Source organism: Bos indicus, chromosome 9 (genome assembly GCF_029378745.1).
Source record: "Bos indicus isolate NIAB-ARS_2022 breed Sahiwal x Tharparkar chromosome 9, NIAB-ARS_B.indTharparkar_mat_pri_1.0, whole genome shotgun sequence".
NCBI classification, from domain to species: domain Eukaryota; kingdom Metazoa; phylum Chordata; class Mammalia; order Artiodactyla; family Bovidae; genus Bos; species Bos indicus.
In genome coordinates, this window is record NC_091768.1 from 102,890,690 (window position 1) to 102,909,876 (window position 19,187).

The 19,187-nt window shown below is 57.0% G+C and overlaps 1 protein-coding gene across 3 annotated transcripts in view; it reads left to right on the plus strand.

Annotated features, from left to right (window-relative positions):
• The window catches only part of KIF25 (kinesin family member 25), a 44,667-nt gene that overhangs the window by 9,006 nt on the left and 16,474 nt on the right, over positions 1 to 19,187 (plus strand). For 2 of the 3 annotated variants that reach the window (XM_070796543.1, XM_070796545.1), the window contains 6 exons: positions 3,261 to 3,377; positions 5,989 to 6,127; positions 6,632 to 6,738; positions 9,378 to 9,466; positions 11,101 to 11,137; positions 18,129 to 18,196. In XM_070796543.1, the coding sequence (XP_070652644.1) occupies positions 3,261 to 3,377; positions 5,989 to 6,127; positions 6,632 to 6,738; positions 9,378 to 9,466; positions 11,101 to 11,137; positions 18,129 to 18,196 (557 nt within the window). The remainder of the gene's footprint in view (positions 1 to 3,260; positions 3,378 to 5,988; positions 6,128 to 6,631; positions 6,739 to 9,377; positions 9,467 to 11,100; positions 11,138 to 18,128; positions 18,197 to 19,187) is intronic. The other variant, XM_070796544.1, reaches the window with a different exon arrangement.

Genomic DNA, 19,187 nt, shown 5'->3' on the forward strand with positions numbered 1-19,187 from the left:
TGTTAATTTAGGGCTAGTCACACTAGCTTTAAACAAAGCGCATATTAATTTATTAGCTCCCCTTCAAGTCTGTGATTTTCTGAAGCTTCTGAGCACACTTATTGTATGGCTTCTCTCGGCCTCCAGCTGGCCTGAACTGATGGAAGGTGACACCCTGAACTCATTCTGCGGCATTTCCCCGGCCTCATCGTCCTGGACTCAGGCTGCCCCGGCAGGTCACTGCCTGGAACCCCTTGTGGCCGGGGCTGCTCACACCTGAGAATAAACTCCCGGCGCGTGTTTGGGGTTTCCACATGTGTCTGCACCATCAGCCTCAGTGGTTGTTCTGCAGCCGCTCAGGCGCGTCCGACTCTTTGCAACCCCATGGACTGCAGCACGCCAGGCCTCCCTGTCTGTCACCAGCTCCCGGGGCTTGCTCAAACTCAGGTCCATCGAGTCAGTGATGCCATCCAGCCATCTCATCCTCAGTCGCCTCTTCTCCCACCTTCAGTCTTTCCCAGCATCAGGGTCTTTTCCAATGAGTCAGTTCTTCGCATCAGGTGGCCGAAGTATTGGAGCTTCAACTTCAGCATCAATCCTTGCAGTGAATATTCAGGACTGATTTCCTTTAGGATGGACTGGTTGGATCTCCTTGCAGTCCAAAGGACTCTCAAGTGTCTTCTCCAGGACCACAGCTCGTTCCACCAGTGGGGGAGCTTCGGAATGCCAACCATTTTTCCAGCTTGTCATTGAGACAATTTTTTTTGCTTGTTTTACATGTAAGATCATTAGATATAGAATGTCAGATACAGCCTGTAAAATTTCGAGCATTTATGAGTCCCTGTATTCTTGTCTGAAAATTGACAGAAAAATCTCAGTCTCTGTGGCCCACATCCCCCATTCTGTCACGGCATCCGACACCATTGGCTCAGCCCCCGGCCTCGGTGGGAGCAGACTCTGTGTCTGCGCCGGTGTGTCCAGCACTCAAGGACCTGCCACGAAACGGTGGTCTCATTTTCACCCCCTGCTGTGCAGGCCGAGACAGCTGTCGTCCCGATGGTGGGACTGCGGCCCTCCCAGGATTCACACTCACTCCCGTGTTCGTTTCGCAGTCGCCTGGACGAGCCCCGTGTCCTTTGCCCGAGGGGCCCTGTGTTCGTGTTGGTCTTCATCCAGCCTGACTCCTGGTTCTCTCCCTCTCCCTGGGGGTCGCCCTCCCTGAGAAACATCTGAAACCTCCTCCCTCTTCCCCAGCCTCTGCTCCTCCAGCCCTGCCACCTGGCCCCTCGTCCTGGCAGGGGCGCTGGCCTCTGGTGTCAGTGGGGGCCTCCTCCCCTCCGGGGTCTGACACTGTGTCGGCTGCGTCCCCTGGCGCTCCGGGCAGGGCTGCCCTTCCCGCGAGACCGGCTGCTCAGGTGCCGAGCCCCATCCCCTGGGCGGTTGGCCTCTGCCCAGAGCTCAGCGTCTGGTCCCGCCCTCGCTCGGTCCTGCCCGGCCTCCGGGGTCCATGTGCCCTCTTCCAAGCACACGCCTCGGGGCCTCTGTCCTGGTGCCCCCTGCAAATGGCATTACCTCCAGTGTCCCCTGTGCCCCTGCCCAGAGGCTGGAGTCCCACCAGCCGGGTGTGGGCCCCCAGCACACTCTCCGGACAGGACGGGCCTGTGTCCTCACCGGGATGCCCCACCGGACCCCCGGCCATCTCCTCTGCCCTCTGCCCGGCCCCAGAAGACAAGCAGCGGTTTCCGCTGATGGAATGGAGTGCGCGCCCACCTCTCATGTGGCTTCTGAGCTGTGTGTCTGTCTCCCAGGCAGGTGGTAAGGCAGGGTCGTGGGTGGTTTAACCACGCGTTCTCACTGCGTGGGGACGTGAGCTTGCTGTTCTGCGGAGAAACTTTGCAGCGTCCGCTGGCTCGTGAGGACGTAGTGCGAGAGTGCGAACACCTAGAGAAGCCCGTGGGAGTCAAACAGAACGAAGGGAAGCCCAAGCTGGCTGGCTGTGCCCAGGGCCTCCCTGCCCTCCCCGCCAGCGGCTCAGGCCGGAGCCCGTGTTTCCGTCCCATCCTGAGAGTTTGACCCATCGCTGTTCACACGGTGATGCTCTGACGTCCAGACCACGAGGGCCCGCCGTCCGCAGTCTGAGCGCCTTGTCCCCTTCCCCCCGTCCTCCCCGCAGGCACCAGCGTGAGCTTTCAGAACATGCGCCTGGGCTGCAAGTCCTCCTCGACGTCCACCACCTGTGGCTCCTCCAGGGAGTCGCCCGCAGGCCCCGCCCCCGCTGGAGATGGTGGGGGCCTCTGGGCTCCCCCGCTGGGCCCCCGGCCGTGGGCTGCTCCCCTCACCCCGGGGCCTCCTAATTGCTGCTCCCCGCTGCGCCCTCCCTGCCCCTGAAGCAGCACTGACCTGGGCCCTGCTCGCCCAGCCTGGTCCTTGCAGGCTTGTTTCGGTGGCCGGTGCCCTGCAGTCCCACCACTCATGGCAAATCCATGGGGAACAATGGAAACGGTGACAGACTTTGTTTTCTTGGGCTCCAGAATCACTGCTGGCAGTTCTGGGGAGAACTGCAAACAGAGACCACAGCCATAAAATTAAAAGACGCTTCTCCTCGAAGAAAAGCAATGACAAGCCTCAACAGCGTATTAAAAAGCAGAGACGTTACTTTGCCTACAAAGGTCTGTACAGTTGAAGCTGTGGTTTTCCCAGTCGTCATGTATGGATGTGAGAGTTGGACCATGAAGAAAGCTGAGCACTGAAGAATTGATTTCTTCGAACTGTGATGTTGGAGAAGACTCTTGAGAGTCCCTTGGACTGCAAGGAGATCCAACCAGTCCATCCTAAAGGAGATCAGTCTTGGGTGTTCATTGGAAGGACTGATGCTGAAGCTGAAGCTCTAATACTTTGGCCACCTCATGCGAAGAGCTGACTCATTTGAAAAGACTCTGATGCTGGGAAAGATTGAGGGCAGGAGGAGAAGGGGACGACAGAGGATGAGATGGTTCGATGGCATCACCGACTCAATGGACATGAGTTTGAATAAACTCTGGGAGTTAGTGATGGACAGGGAAGCCTGGCGTGCTGCAGTCCATGGGATCACAAAGAGTCGGACACGACTGAGCGACTAAACTGATGCCCTGTGGCCCCTGAGCTTGCCTGTGGCCTGGGCAGTGGCTCCTGGTGGGCAGATTGGCATCCTGCGGACAATCAGGAAGTGTTTCCGTCAGAGAAAAGGCCCCTGTGTCTGTCCCAATGCTCTAAGTTGTCTTTTCCTCTCTTCTGGGCCACAGTCCTGGAAAGTGACCGGAAGGGACCGCAGGGCAGAGACACACGCACTTCTCAGGGAGCAGATGCCCTGGCGAGGACACTCTCTCTCCGCCCTGACCCGGCTCTGCCTCGCTGCCCAGGTGAGGACTCCCTGGGGTCCGTCTTCACTCGCGGGAGGAGCGTTTGTGTTCAGTCGAGAGAGTGGTTATTTTCTGGGGAATTGTGTGAGTCGTGCGGGTCAAGATAGATGTGCTCTGCTTTCACTTTCACTTTTCACTTTCATGCACTGGAGGAGGAAATGGCAGCCCACTCCAGCGTTCTTGGCTGGAGAATCCCAGGGACGGGGAAGCCTGCTGGGCTGCCGTCTATGGGGTCACACAGAGTCGGACGCGACTGAAGCGACGCAGCAGCAGCAGCTGGGGCGGCGTTTGTGTTATGGGAGTTTAGTTGACTGACAATGTCGCGTTAGTCTCTGCTGTACAGAGAAGTGATTCACTCACATTCGCACGTTCGGGTTTCTAAATATTCTTTTCCATTGTGGATTATCACGGTGGATCTGCTCTTTTAAAATAACTTCCTTGTTTATTTTTGTCTGTGCTGGGTCTTTGTTGCTGTTCGGCCTTTTCTCCAGTTGTGGCAAGTGGGCCCTGCCCCACCAGAGACCATGGGAGCCTCTGGCCTCCCCACCAGCAGCTCAGGCCGGAGTCCGTGTTGCAGTGCTCGGGCTCCTCGTTGCAGCAGCTTCTCCTGCTGTGGACACATGCTCCAGGGCGCACCAGCCCCAGGAGCTGGGCTCAGGGGCTCAGCGGTAGCAGTTCCCAGACTCCAGAGCACAGCCTCAGCAGTTGTGGCTCACGGACATTGCTGCCCTGCGGCATGTGGGATCCTCCCCGGGCAGGCATCGAACCCTTGTCTCCTGCACTGGCAGGTGGAGTCTCCACCACTGAGCCACCAGGGAAGCCTGACGATCCACTCTCATGGAATCACAAGCAGCCTTCGTTTCAGGAAGCAAAGCCCCACAGGGTGTTACGTGTGGACTTTCCATCACAGGCGACTGCGTGGTCTTGTTTATTAAACGACAAAATGATTCCCATTTTTATAATCAGTAGTAGACGCAGTTCACCGTGGGCATTCTGCTTTCCGAAACTAAAGAGAAGGCTAAACCTCAGAGTCCGATTGAGGCCTCGTGCAGAGACAGGAAGGAAACGCGTCTTGGCCGCAAGGCGGAGTGCTGCATGCTCCTGGTTGTGGAATTTCATACGTCACAGTTGCTCTCACCCACGCTTCGCGTCAAATGTCAGAAAACTGGCTCGTACACATCTCATTAAATGGTGTTTGTACAGCAATGGCACCCCACTCCAGTCCTCTTGCCTGGAAAATCCCATGGATGGAGGAGCCTGGTAGGCTGCAGTCCATGGGGTCGCTAAGAGTCGGACACGACTGAGCGACTTCACTTTCAGTTTTCACTTTCATGCATTGGAGAAGAAATGGCAACCCACTCCAGTGTTCTTGCCTGGAGAATCCCAGGGACAGGGAAGCCTGGTGGGCTGCCGTCTATGGGGTTGCACAGAGTCGGACACGACTGAAGCAAGTTAGCAGCAGCACAGCAGATTATCCAAGAGAGCACCTCCTTTAAAGCACTGCGGCTCCTGGCAGGAGCGGGGGGCGAGGCACACAGTCCGCCGGCGATTCTCCAGGGTGGGTGCCTTTCGAGCGCTGTTCCCCTTTTGTTACAAACAGTGTGACCTGGGTAAAGATTAGAAGGAAAAAAGATCATCATTGCAGCAATAGAAGCACCATCTGTTAATAGGGTTAGTTTGCCCTGGGGTGGTTCCCCGCCCCGCCCCCAGCATGAGCTGCATTAGTTTATTTAGAATGGGTTTGTATGGAATTAATTCTTCATTCTCTTCCAACTGGGTAAAATTAATCCATCCTTTAGTGAAGTATATAACTTTATCTGCATTCCACAAAGTGAAAATAATTTAATTCAATTTAGTTTTGATGTTTTATGAAAATGTTTCCTAAACACACTGAAACGGTCCCCACTTTATAGCCAGAAAGACTTAGGAAAGGGACCAAGAACGTGTGTTTCAGCCCAGTTAGGGCTCCATGAGTTAAGCGTTTGGTATTAAAGGGCAGCACCTCCATCCTTTCACTTCATGGACCGGTCTTCGCGCCAGCATACCTCCAAGTTATTTCAGTGCTGTTCAGCTGGGCTGTCGCATTGTTCCCGGGGCTCTGGAATCCAGTGTTTGCGTGCCTGGAATTCCGCTGTGCACGTTTATAACCCAGGCGGGCATTGTTCTCACGCCTGGGGAGTAGATTAGAGCTTTGTTCCCGGGAGGGGAGCCCCCTGTCGCAGGAAGTAAACAGCAGGCGGAAAATCGTTACAGGCGAACTCTCCACTGGGCCATGGGCTGCGCTTCCTACGGAAGCTGGTGAAAGACCTGATTTTCTTAAGCACTTCAGCTGCACAAGTGTGTAAAGCCACCCAGGCTACTTTGTGAAGTGCAGACCCCAGGTCTGGGCTCAGTGCTGGGAGGGAGCCGGGGCGTGTCTGTGTGCCTGGCGAGCGTGCCTGGGTCTGGGTTGAGGACAACGGCCTGACCAGATCTGGGTCTGATCGACCGTGTGTGGTTGTGCCTTGTGCCGGGGCGGGCTGTGTCCTCACCCTGTGGAAGTCCGGTGAGTGCGCTGTGATGAGCAGCAGCCATGCCCATCATGTTAGTCGTGTGGGTCCTTGTTTTGCAGAAGCTGAAACGAGAGATGGAGGCGCTTCGGTCCTCTTCTCGGGGGCTTCTCCAGAGTTACCGGGAGGAGTATCGGGACTGTCTTTCTGAGATAGTTCAGGCCGTCCAGACGGCCCAGCTCCACTGCGAGGCTCTGCTGGGTAAGACAGACCCCGACCGAGATGCCGCGAGCAGCCCGCCTGGGGCCTGGGCATCCAGCCCCCTCAGTGCTGGGGGCCTGACAGCTCACGGGCAGGACTGAGTCCCTGCTCTCTGGGTGACCGCTTGACCTCTTGACCTTAACCTGTGGCTGAACAGGGCCCTCTGTGTAAGGGCCCCCACCATGGTGCCCAGGAACCCACCTTGTGGCCCCCTGCCCCACCATGGCACCCCAGGAACCCACATAGTGCCCCCTGCCCCACCATGGCACCCCAGGAACCCACCCTGTGCCCCCCACCCCTGTCCAGACCATGGTGTAGGCCATCAGGATGGAGATGAGCATCCATGGCCGCTGTCCTGAGACCCAGGGCCTTCCCTGAGGCTGGCACAGGCTGTATTTTGGTGCCCTGGCTGCCAAGGGCCCAGCCTGCAGCGCACTGGACCCAGGGCTGGTGGAAGGGGCCGGGCCCTCGGGAGCCGCTCCGACGGGGTGACCTTGCCTGCAGCAGCCTGTTCGGCGGAGGCGGGGCGTCTGGAGCAGTCCCTGAGGGATGTGACAGAGCGCTGGCAGCGGGAGCTGCGGGAGCGGCGGCGGCTGCAGGACGCCCTGGCGGTGGGTGACCCTCCGCCCGACCCTGACAACGGGGGCAGTGTGGGTGGGGGTCCTTGTCCCCCCGCGGGGGCCGCCGCCTCCCCGGTCCTCTGGCTGCTCTGTCGGGGACAGGGCTGGGCCCCTAGGCCAGGCTGGGCGATGCGGTGGCGGGAGGTGACCACCCAGCACCTGGGGGGCCTTCGGGCGGGCCGGCGGGCGTGGGTGGGGAAGCAGTTTGCAGAGGCGGAGACCCCCAAGCAGGACAGGAGCCCAGTAAAGCCTGAGCCGCCTCTGAGACGCTCGCGGGCACAGGGGGCAGGCCCTGCCTCCTCGCCAGCTCTTGTCCACCCAGCCAGTGTCTGTGCAGAGGTGACAGCTGGGCAAGGCCTGGGGATGTGCTCCGGCCTCCGTCCAGACCCGGACTCTTTGGGCCCTAATTTCATGTGACGATAGAAATAAGCAGGCAGGCTGATGACTTTGAAGATACCAGTTTGGAAGGAATTGATCGCAGACAGGTTGAACAGCAAAATATTTCAGCAGGTTGCACCTGGCCTGTCCCCAGAACACCGGGCACTTGTGTGGGGACCGGGTGTGGCCCCGCCAGCGCCAGCACCACCTGGCTGGGCCGAGGTCCGTTTCTAGGCAGACCAGCAGTTAGAGCCGGTGTCCCCCCACCCTCTGAGCCGCCGTTACTGTGGCTACTCGTGGGCCCTCTGGCCGACCTGCAGCCCAAGCTCGGGTGACAAGTCCCCCGGGGTCGCTGTCCCTTGGCCTCCAGGCTCCTCTGACCTGCCTCTGGCTGCCCACCTGTCCTGGGAGGTCGCTCCTGTCACTCGCAGCTGTGATAACCCCCGGATGACTGGTGGTCTCCCTTCAGCCGCCACCTCCGGGCATCCCCCACCTCGTCCAGCGGCCACCTCTCCCCAGGCCTCTTGGGTCCCAAGGGTCCGCACGGCTCCCTGAGAAGCCGCGGCTTCTTCCCCGCATCCGGATTTCTGGCCTGGGATGTTTGTGGGCATCTGGCAAGCCTGCAGCTATTTCTCCTGCTTTCTGGGACTGTCTCCAAAGGCTGAGGAGCTGAGGAGGAGGAGCTGATGGCTCCAGAGTCCCCTGGGCACCAAGGCACAAGGTGTCCGTGGAGTCCTGGTGGGGGCTGGCCATTCGTGTCCATGGCTGCCAAGGAAGCTATTGGTTTACCCAGTGGTGTAGACAGAAGCCCCCTCCGAGAAGGAGGGGGCTCCCTCTGCCTAGAGACGTGCTTCTTGTCCCCGACATGACGCTTCAGGAAGGACGCGGAAGGGCTGGGTTGATCTCAGCCGTGTCAGGAGGACGGTGGACATGCCCTGGAGAAGCGAGGGCTGGCAGGGTGAGCAGGCAGGAAGGTTTCCGGGGGATGCAGGAGCAGGGCTTCCAACAAGCTGGGAGAGGAAGGGCCCTTCAGTGTGGCCCCAAAGGCGTCAAAGGGCCTCGGGTCAGAGGCTCCAGGAAGGGCCCCCTCAGTGTGGCCCCAAAGCTGTCAGAGGGCCGCGGGTCAGAGGCTCCAGGAAGGGCCCCTTCAGTGTGGCCCCAAAGCTGTCAAAGGGCCTCGGGTCAGAGGCTCCAGGAAGGGCCCCTCAGTGTGGCCCCAAAGCTGTCAGAGGGCCGCGGGTCAGAGGCTCCAGGAAGGGCCCCTTCAGTGTGGCCCCAAAGCTGTCAGAGGGCCGCGGGTCAGAGGCTCCAGGAAGGGCCCCTTCAGTGTGGCCCCAAAGCTGTCAAAGGGCCTCGGGTCAGAGGCTCCAGGAAGGGCCCCTCAGTGTGGCCCCAAAGCTGTCAGAGGGCCTCGGGTCAGAGGCTCCAGGAAGGGCCCCTTCAGTGTGGCCCCAAAGCTGTCAGAGGGCCGAGGGTCAGAGGCTCCAGGAAGGGCCCCTTCAGTGTGGCCCCAAAGCTGTCAGAGGGCCGCGGGTCAGAGGCTCCAGGAAGGGCCCCTTCAGTGTGGCCCCAAAGGCGTCAGAGGGCCGCGGGTCAGAGGCTCCAGGAAGGGCCCCCTCAGTGTGGCCCCAAAGGCGTCAAAGGGCCGCGGGTCAGAGGCTCCAGTAAGGAGCGTGTAGTGGTGACTCAGCTCACCCAGGAGACAGGAGCTCCCTGTTGGAGGGACCCAGGCACAGCCCTGTGGAAACGTGGCCATGTCCACGGGGCTACACTCAACACGCTCCTGCTGTGAATTCCTAAGATAGCGGGTGCCTCAGCTCTGTGAGTCCCGGTGCAGGCAGCTGTGGCTCCCGGGCTGTGCTGGTGGAGGTTCAGGGCCTTATTCTTCGTCTCTGTTTCTGCATCGTCTCCTCACATCTACCCCTGGGAGGGTCTGGGTGACAAGCCGCTCAGAAGCCTTCTCGAATCCCTGAGAGATTAGCCCGGGGCGCGGTTACACGGCAGCCTCTCGATGTGCACAGCCCCATGGTAATCATCTGCCACGTGAGCAAATGTAAGAGTGAATTTTTAAAAACATCTGTGTCATTTGAGGTGACACAGACACTCCCTGCTCCGAGGGGTTTTCTCACTCGTTGAGGCTTGTGGGAAAGTCCAGCGCTCACGTCTCGGGAAAGTCCTTAGCAGACGCTCTTCGAGGAAATGGTCCCTGGGTTCCACGCGCTCCCAGGCTCACAGGAAACCTGCTGCTTCAGGAGCTGAAGGGCAACATCAGAGTCCACTGTCGGATCCGCCCTCTGCTGCCCTTCGATGACGAGGCTCAGGAGCCGGTCTCACCAGACAGGTAACCTGCTTCCTCACTCTGTGCGCGTACATGTGCACACATGTGTGTTTACGTGTGTGAACACACATGTGGTGTGTATGTTGTGTGTGTGTTGTATGCACACGTGTGTGGTGTGTGTTATGGACACACATGTGTTGTGTGTTGTCTGCATATGTGTGTTGTGTGCACACGCGTGTGTGTGTTTAGGGACAGAGCACAGAAGCGGCACCTGCCTCCTATGTTCTGGTCTCTGGATGAGGCCCTTTTCTGGATGGAGCTGACTTGCTAAGTGAGTGAGTGGCTGCCAGTCTCTCTGGAATGTGCCTGAACGCGGCCAAAACATCTGAGCAAGAAAGAGAGGGGTCGTAGGGGCCCTGCTGCCCAGGCGCTCGGGCAGCCTTTAGTGGTGCAGGCCGCTCTTGCTGGTCCCTGCCCTCTGATTGCCCCCAGAGCCCCTCAGAGATCAGGGGTGGTCACTACTCAGCTCCCGACTGAGAGAAAGTGTCCGTGGTGACGGGTGACATCAAGTTACCTGAAGTTCGTTTCCTTGAAAATCATAACCCTGACTTTCCCTTCTTTCTCCGATGAAACACATGCCCGGTGGCCGTCTCCACGGGGCGGCCCGTCGGAGCAGCTCCTGACTCTGGGCCTCCCCGGCCCGCGTCCCGCTCAGCCCACAGCGTCCTCTGCCCCGCCGGGTCGGGCCAGGCCCGCCCGAGGGCTCGCGGTGGCCGCTCACACCCGCCCCTGTGACTGCGCTCACCGAGGCCCTCCCCGTGCCCCGCCCGCACGTCCTTCTTCTGTGAAGGCCCGTCCGCTCTGCTCTCCGCACGAGCTACAGTGCAGCGCTTGGCCTTGCAGGGCCTTTAGGAAGCCCTCGGTCAGTCCTGCGCGTGAAACAAGTGGTGGAGTGTCTAGCTCTGCAGTGCGGTCCAGCAGCCAGCGGTCCCGAAACGTGGCGTCTCCGTGAACGTGCTCTGGGTGCTGTTTGCAGATGGCCCCGTCGCATTACTAATCTGCTTCTGTGCTGCCTGACGGGGTCACTTCCTGCCTCAGGTGGTCTGTGACTAAATGAATTAAAGTTAAGTAATCTGGACGCGTAGCTTCTCAGCTGCTCCGGCCACGTCTCAGGTGCGCCGCTGGACGGCTCATCATCACAGAAGTCTGTCAGACAGCACCGCCCTGGGCTGTTCAGCGTGGTGAAGCTTCCCGAGAGGCGTCGTGAACTGGGTTTCACGTTCTCCTGTCATTTGCGGTTACTCACTTCCAGCGCTGGCGCGTGTCGCCTCTCTCTGGGTTTGCAGTTGCGAACTGGGGCTCCTGCAGGCAGAGACCTCGGCAGGCCTTTCTTTGTGTCGGTCATCCCAAGCTCCCCACTCAGGCTGTCTGTGTAGGAGGCGTTTACATGTAGACGTACGTGTCCCACAGCACAGCTAGAGAATGCAAAAGTACCCAACAGAGCGGAGGTGTGTGGGGAAAATGCGCCAAGATAAGGGGAGGGGAGCGGGAGCGGAAGAAAGGACAGAGAAGTCGAGACCCAGACGCAGGACGCCAGGGACCGAGAGGGGGGAGCCGGAAGCGAGCCCGAAGTCTGGGATATGGGGGCGGCAGGAGCTCCATCGTAACGCGTGTCTTCCATGCTGTTTATCCCTCAGCTCCGTGTCCGGAGGAGTGGTCCACGCAGTCGATGACGTGAGTGAATTTTCCTTACACTTTGTATCTGGGAGCGTTCCGTCTGACGGTTCAAATATGCCACCGCTGAGTGATTTGGAGGCTGAGTGAATAGGAAGCACCTCTTCCTTTATTGATGCTTTCTTAGTTAATGTTTCTGTTTCTTGATTTCTATCAGACGTGGAATTCGTGAGGCGTTGGGTGCCTGTCCCATGTGAGCCCATAAGGCTGTTCGCCTGTAGCTCTAAGGGAGGGAAGCCACACCCCTTTCATTAATTCTCCAGCCCCCACGTCAATCCATGCACATGAGTGAGTCCTAACGTTTGCAGGAAAGAAGTGCAAGTATAAAACGAATAGACTTAAGAATGAACTTAGTCGTGTAAATTTGAAACAGACACTTCTGTTATGAACTCATAATTGTCTTTTCCCTTTAAAGCCCAATTTTCCTCATATTTGAGCTTCCCTGGTGGCTCAGCTGATAAATAATCCGCCTGCAATGCGGGAGACCTGGGTTTGATCCCTGGTTTGGGAAGATCCCCTGCAGAAGGGAAAGGCTACCCACTCCAGTATCCTGGCCTGGAGAATTCCATGGATGATGTAGGCCATGGGGTCGCAAAGAGTGGGACGTGACTGAGCGACTCTCACTTCACTTTCTTTGCTCACATTTATCCGTTGAAAAGGCCAGAAGCAGCAGTGGGTGCAGGGCGGTGGGGTTCCTTAAGGGGTCATGGGTCACAGGTCCTGACGAGCCTGGGACAGGGGAAGGGGAAGGGTCAGGGCTTCCTGCTGGAGGACTCAGAGCCTATTTAACAGAGCGCCCACGGGTGTCAGACGGAACAGTGGAGCTTAGGGGGTGAATGACACAGACCAAAATAACATGCTCTTACGAAAACCTTCAGTTCACAGCTATTACTATTTTTAGATCTCGTTGACCAGCTTGGGAGAGCGCTGGCATGTGGGTCCTTTACTCTGAGACGTGATAAAGAAAGAAGGAGACCTTCTGTGGCCCTTCCTGATGAACTTGTTTCAGGGCAAACGCATCACTGAGGAGGGAAGGTTCTTCACTGGAGATTCTAGTGAACGCATCCTGGAGGTGAAAAATATCAGTCGTGTCTGACTCTTTTGCGACCCCGTGGACTGTAGCCTGTCCATGGAACTTTCCAGGCGAGAGTACAGGAGTGGGTAGCCATTCCCTTCTCCAGGGGATCTTCCTGACCAGGGGTTGGACCCGGTCTCCTGCATTGCAGGCGGGTTCTTTACTGTCTGAGCCACAGGGAAGCCCAAAGATACTGGGTGAGGGTCCTCTGTCCTGCCCTATCCAATTTTGTGTCTGTCTGAAAGTCTCCATAAATTAAAGTTTTAAAAGATGTCCTAGCTGTATTATGACCATCACAAAATGAATTGCTACAGTTTTAGCTCCTTTATTGACCACTGTCACTGAACATGAAAGTCCAGGCCCTTTAGAGTACAGCGGCCTCTTGGAAGGCGACCAGTCCTGGGCTGCATCGACTGCCCTCAGGCTCGGTGCTCGTCTGCCAGGCCCGTTGTCTGAATCAGTCTTATTGTGATAACATATTATAAACTTGAGCAACTCTTTTTGTTTTCATTTTATTTTATTGTTTTAAAATATACTCTTTTTGCTGGCCTCACAGTCAGGCATTCGGGATCTTAGTTCCCTGAGCAGGGGTCGAACCCTGCCCCCGGGACTGACAAGGAAGTCTCAGCAACTCTTTTTAAAGTAGTTTCAGTTAATGGATCAATAGCTTAATTTTTTAAAATAAAGAAACCATGAAAATTGTTGCAGCTGATTATGAAATTCCGTATAAAATAAGCATTTTAAACTCCTTGTTTTCAGTACTTTTCCTTCTGCTGTTCGGTGCCTTGTAGGCTGCTTTCAGTACGAGTGTCGTGGGGTTGAGCAGAAGACCAGCTAATCCTCATCATTAGGAGTTTGAGTCAAGGGAGTCCTCGGGACGACCGTACGGCCCCCACCTCCGTTTCTAAGTGGTTAAGCTACTGCCTTTCCTACGTCTCCCGAGCTCTGAGGGCATCTGGTCCCTGCGGGGAGCTTCCTGTGGGGGCACATCCGCCCCCCAGCCCCGCCCCCAGTGATGGGGCTCCCTCTGTGGTTTGGTTACATCTTCATCCTCCTCGTGGTCCCCGCCCATCCTGGCAGACTCCACTGAGTCTTCACACTCGGAACTTGGAGGGTTTAGGAAAATGTTTTACCCATCAAGATGAGATAAAGTTTCTTTCCACTGGGGCCTTTCGGATTGTGCTTTAGGAAACCCGCAGAATCCAAGTCACGCTTCACCTTCACTTGACCCGTCTGTTAAAGGCCTTCCTGCCACTGAACGTGCTGAGGACGCAAGTGGTCTGCCCGTGACCCTGGCCCTCTGGGCTCCCGCGTTGTGCTTTTATTCCCAAGAGTCCGGCGCGAGTTTGCATTTGTCCTGGGCGTGTAGCGCAGCTCTGCGTTTCTTGTTTTTGGCTGAGCTGGGTGTTTTGTGGCGGCTCGTGGGTTAGTCGCCCTGCAGCAGGTGGGATCTTAGTCCCCGGACCAGGGACCGAGCCCGTGCCCCTGAATTGGAAGGCGGACTGCTCACTGCTGGATCACCAGGGAAGTCCTTTAGCGCTTGATTTTGATTTGCGATCCGATTCCACATTGCAGGGTTCTGGATTCAGCCTACAAATAAAGCCCGTCCCAGACGGAGTCGGCCTCTGTGCCGGCTCTGGGTCGCCAGGGCTGCCCATTGTGTCTCTTGCTTGGTTTGCTTGTTTGATGTGGAGGAAGAGATTCTGGCTTGGCCGGGAGAGCGTGAGATGGCCCATTTGCGTCTCAAACACAAATGCTCCAGAGAGGGTTCTCATTGTCCCTCCGATGGCCGTCAACCCCACCCCGCACCGCCTCAGGGCCTGGCACATGCCGTCCCATCCTGATGCCCACCCCCACCTGGCTCCCATACGCATCCTCAGCACACAGTGTGAGCATCACGGCCTCAGGAAGGCCCTTCCTGCTGTCCGGCCTCACGAGGACGCTCTCCCTTGCAGTCTCACCGCATCTGTATTTCTCTTCGAGGTTCTTTGTGGTATTTCAGGCAGTTCTGTGGTGAAGCCTGTCTGTGTTGCCAGACAGGCAGGCGCACGTCCCTTCTGTTCCCTGGAGGCTCCGTTCAGCTTCCGGCTCGGGCAGCTCTCCAAACATACTTGTCGTGAGGGAATAAAAAGGTGGAAGCACGTTTCTAGCTTGATTTGTTTCTGGGCAGATTGTATTCAGAGACTGAGACAGTTTTTTGCCAATAACTGACTTAACCCAGCTTCACCTTCGCATACAGGATAATGTCTCTTAAAAAGCCAATTAAGCAGTAACACACTGCAAGGGCTGGAGGCTCAGTGGTAAAGAACTTGCTTGCCAACACCGGAGACACGGGTTTCATCCCTGGCCTGGGAGCATCTCACGTGTCTCGGACCAAATAAGAAAGATTAAAAACAAAGCAACATAACAAGAACATGATGGCCTGATTGTGCATTGCTCCAGGCAAGGGGACGAAAGAAAGGAAGTGCTGGCGGAGCTGAGGCGAGCCTCGCTGGAAGCTGGCTCCGGCAGGGCAGCCTCCCCAGCTGCGTGCGGGTCCAGCTCCTACAAACCCGCCTGCCGGGCCGCCTGGTTCCGGGTCCCTGTGCTCTGCTGCCCAAGGTACCTCCCTTAACCCCACGGCTCAGTCTCGCCCGCGTTCAGGCCGAGTCCTCGAGCCGCCTGGCCTTTGAGTCTCCTCCCTCGTCTCCCCCTCTCCCTGACCGGTGGTCTGTCCAGCAGTCTCGGCCCAGGGCCTGGGCTTCTCCCACCGTCCACGTGACAGTGTGCCCTTGCCGCCCAGCGCACCGCTGTATCTTCTGCACGTCCGAGGAGTGGACGTCAGGACCTCAGGCTTGGCTGGGCAGCTCGATCCCAGGAGACGGGGGCTCTGGTGGGGCGGCAGCGTGGGGATGAAGAAGGCGGTGGTTGGGGCTGTGGGCTCTCGCTCGAGCCTCTGACCGAGCCACTGTCCCCACTCCTGGCCGGCCGGCGGTGCCCTCCACCAGGGACGCTGGATGACGCACTGCTCCTTCCCTGTAACTGATCGGCTCTCAAGCCGAGAGGCAGCTCCCAGCGTCCTGCGGAGGCCATCGGTGAAGTTCCTGCTGAGGTCGTGAGCGTGTGGAGGGAAGCGTGTCATTGGGTTTTCATGCGCTGCTGGCCTCCTGGAACCCGAACGGTCCATCTCTGTCCACCAGGAGCTGCTTCAGGTCCCGCTCGTCCAGTCTCAGGGAGGACCCTGTTGCTGCTGTGGATTTATCCCGGGCTCACGTCCAGCTGACCCCTCTCCACCCCCTCGGGGCCTGCAGGTTGGAGGGAAGCCTGTCTCTCACTTTTATAGTGAGTTTTGTGGGTCTTTGGTTTTGCTATCTGGTTGCTCTGTTTTTGAACGTGGAGATTTAAGGTGATTCAGCATCTGTGCCTGCGTATTTATTTCACTAATTCCCGAGCTTCTCTGAGTCTATCACCTGGTACGAACCAGCCTGTATTTGCTCCCAGGAAGTCGCTGCTTGGCTTCAGCTGTATTTTAGCCTCGTGGGTTTGCTGAGACTTGGCCACATGAGTGCTGGAACCGTTGGTGCGGGGGGCCCGGCACGGGCGAGGTGACAGAGGCCGTCTTTTGGGGGTCAAGGTACCCTGTGTCCCCTCCTGGGAGAGGTTGTCACTCCAGCTCTGCAGACTCATGGCCTGTCACAGGGGAAGGAGCAGCACCCCCAAACACGAGGCCGTGTGCTGCGCAGTGGGGATCCCCAATATCTGCCGTGACGTCCCAGAAAGTGTGGGCTCACTCTTCCTGCTGCAGGGGGGCCAGGGCGTGACTGAAGACCCCTGACCTTGGAGAGAAAGGTGTCCAAGGCTTAGAAACCGCCCACACAGCCCGACAGCGGCCAGGGTCGGGGGGAAGCGGCGAGGGAACCAGAGGCTTGGCTTCCCTCCTGAATGTGCCTGGAGACCCTTCTCAGCCCCAGATTTCTTTCTGTAAAACGTGGGAGCACAATTAAAATTTGCTGTTAGCTCTACGACTACAGGACTGAGTTGATGAGTAAGAATTTTACGCCCTATATGCTTTGAAAGTTTCCTAGGGAATTGCATCCAAGTGAAATAGATGATGAAGCAGCTGAATGTAAGGGAGATAGCATTACTGATGGCTGACGCTGAGCATGCTGTTCCTTCGGAGCCTTGTGATTGCACAAGGCAGGGACTGTGAAGTGAGCTCTGGGGATGAACCCTGGTGTCTGGACCCGAGAGGATGTCTAAGGCTCAAGGGCATGAGGATTTGGATACGAGGGGTTACTCTGGATGCTTCTTTGTGAGAAGGCGGGGTGTGCGGTGTCGTGAGGGGACAACGTAGGACAGGCCGGGGAGAACTCGGACGCGGCGACTGCGAAAATGAAGCCCTGCCCTAGGCGGCCTCTCGGATGCTGGTTAAATCCAGCGATCACGCCCAGGGATGGCATCCTGAGGGGTCATGGGACCTCCTGGGGAAGGGCTGGTCTTCATGGCTTTGTATGGTCCTCAGATGGTGACCTGGAGCTTTGGGGTGAGACTGTACACCTTAGCAATTCTCACACAATTCTATGTGGTTAAGCCCGAGGCATTTGTAGACTTCAGCCTGTCTTCAGACGGGGGGCGTGCCTGCACCGTACCTCCTGGGGCACCGGGATTCATTCTGGCTGGTGCTAAAGGAGCAGCCCCACAGTCGGGGAGCAGGAACATGAAGGCTTGCCGCAGGGCGGGGGCTCGGGGCCCAGGCTGCTGGGCAGACTCCAGGTCCAGTGGCCGGGGTGACAGGCAAACCATTTTGGCCTGCAAAAAAACCCAAATAGGCCACATTTTGGATGTGTATTGAGAAGGCGATGGCACCCACTCCAGCACTCTTGCCTGGACACACACACGTATATAGGTGTGACACCAGCGTTACTAAAATAAATATTAATGTGTGTGTATACTTCCCTGGCGGCTCAGTTGGTAAAGAATCCACTTGCCAAGCATAAGATTTGGGTTTGATCTTTGGGTCAGGGAAGACCCCCTGGAGAAGGGAATGGCAGCCCACTCCAGTACTCTTGCCGGGAGAATCCCATGGACGGAGGAGCCTGGCGGGCTGCAGTCCACGGGGTCACAAAGAGTCGGACCCGACTGCGTGAGTCGGCCGCCACGCACACTGATGTTAGTTGGTGATACTGGTAAGACGATGTCAGTAAGACTTGGAGCGCGCCCCCCTCTAGCGTCTCTGACTGCTGTCACGGAAACCTCAGGTGCCCCCGGGCCTCGCATCCCTGCAGCTCTGGGGCTTTCATTCTTCCCTTTTCTATGTTGTGATCGCATGATTCACGTTTTGTTTTAGAAGTGGAACCGGCTCCAGTGGCTTGTCCTTCCTTTGCTCGAGAGAAACTCAGGTTCCTTTCTTGCTCACAGATCGCCTTGGCTTCTCTCCGTACAGGATGTTGTGTAAGAAAATAGTTTAGCCAGATCAAAAGTTGATGTGTTTGAACAACAATCCACCGGTCGTAACTGAATTATAACAATATCTGAGAAAGATTCCTTTGGCCCCGGGAAGTCTGACGCCGCCTCACTTGAAAGAGCCGCCGGGGCCGGCTGCCCAGGGCCGGGGCAGAGGAGGAGTGGTGTGCGAGTCTCTCTGTAGACTTGACTCGCTTCTATCAAGAGCCTGGCAGGCTTTCCCTCTAAAAAACCAGAGTGAACCTCACCGTCCTTGGGACCATTTGGCCTGTGTCTCAGTTACTCATTCTATGGAGGAAAACTGAGCCACAGACCGTCTGCAGACAGGGCGGGCTGTGTCCCTGCAGAACCTGTTTACAGCAGCGGCCATCGGCCCGATTGGCCCAGGGGCCGCGCTCTGCCCCCTCTGCTCAGCACTATTAATGCAGCCCTTCGGGGACGACAGCCTGATTTTTTTTAACTCTTTTCTACTAGGAGACTGTCCTGGTGGAGTGCAACCGGCCTGGCCACGCTTTGATTAATAAGACATACACGTTTGAAAGGTAAGTGCTTTTCAAGAGGACAGGTAGAGCAAAGTTACACAAATGGAAACCTTGCACCAGGGTTTGGTTAACAAAAGGCACAATTCATCCTGTCATTTTGACTGGTTGCAAAGGGGCAAAGGCAGTTCAGTGGAGAAAGGTCAGTCTTTTCCACAGGTGATGCTGGGACCACTGGACGTCCACGGGCAGAAATGAGAGGGTCTTTGTGCAGATGTCACAGCTTTGGCAAAAATGAAGTAAAGTGGAAGCTGAGTGTCAAGCCTGAAACCACCAGCTTTAGAAGGTGCATAGAGGAAGACTTTGTGACCTTGGGTGAAGATGGGGTTCTCAGAAACGTGCCCAAAGCATGATCCATGAGAGAGTCAGAAGTTAAACTTTCTATTTTGTTTATGATACTGTTAAGAGGATGAGGGGATAAGCCACACACTGGAGAAAATATTTGGAAATCACATAGCTTACAAAGGACCGGATCCAGAATACACACAGAACCCTGGAAAATCAGAGAACAGACAGCCCAGTGAACAAGCCGGCAAAACACCCAAACAGACATCACTCCAAGGACGGAGGCTCAAGGTCCAGTTACGTGGGAAATGCGCTGACAGCCCAAGGCGATGGCAGGCGGAGCAGTAAACCCCTGACCACTGGACCCAGCAGCCTCTCCCGGGCATTCACCCAAGACTCACGGAAATGTTTACACTCATGTTTGCACAAACCGTGACAGTGGGTGTTGACAGCTGCTTCACTCACGACCGACAAAACCGGGGACAAGCCAGCTGTCCTCAGCCGGTGGGAGGTGGAGCCTGAGGGCCCCGGGGATGGACTGCAGCCCAAAGGGAGGACAGACCACCGTCGTGGGCAGCGGAGGCCAGACCCAGAGGTTCACTGGGACTCGTTCCTTTACAGACGTTCTGGACAAGACTGAACTCTAGTGGCTGCTGGGAGGTGATGGGGGAGAAAATGTCAGTCGCTCCATCATGTGCGACTCTTTGTG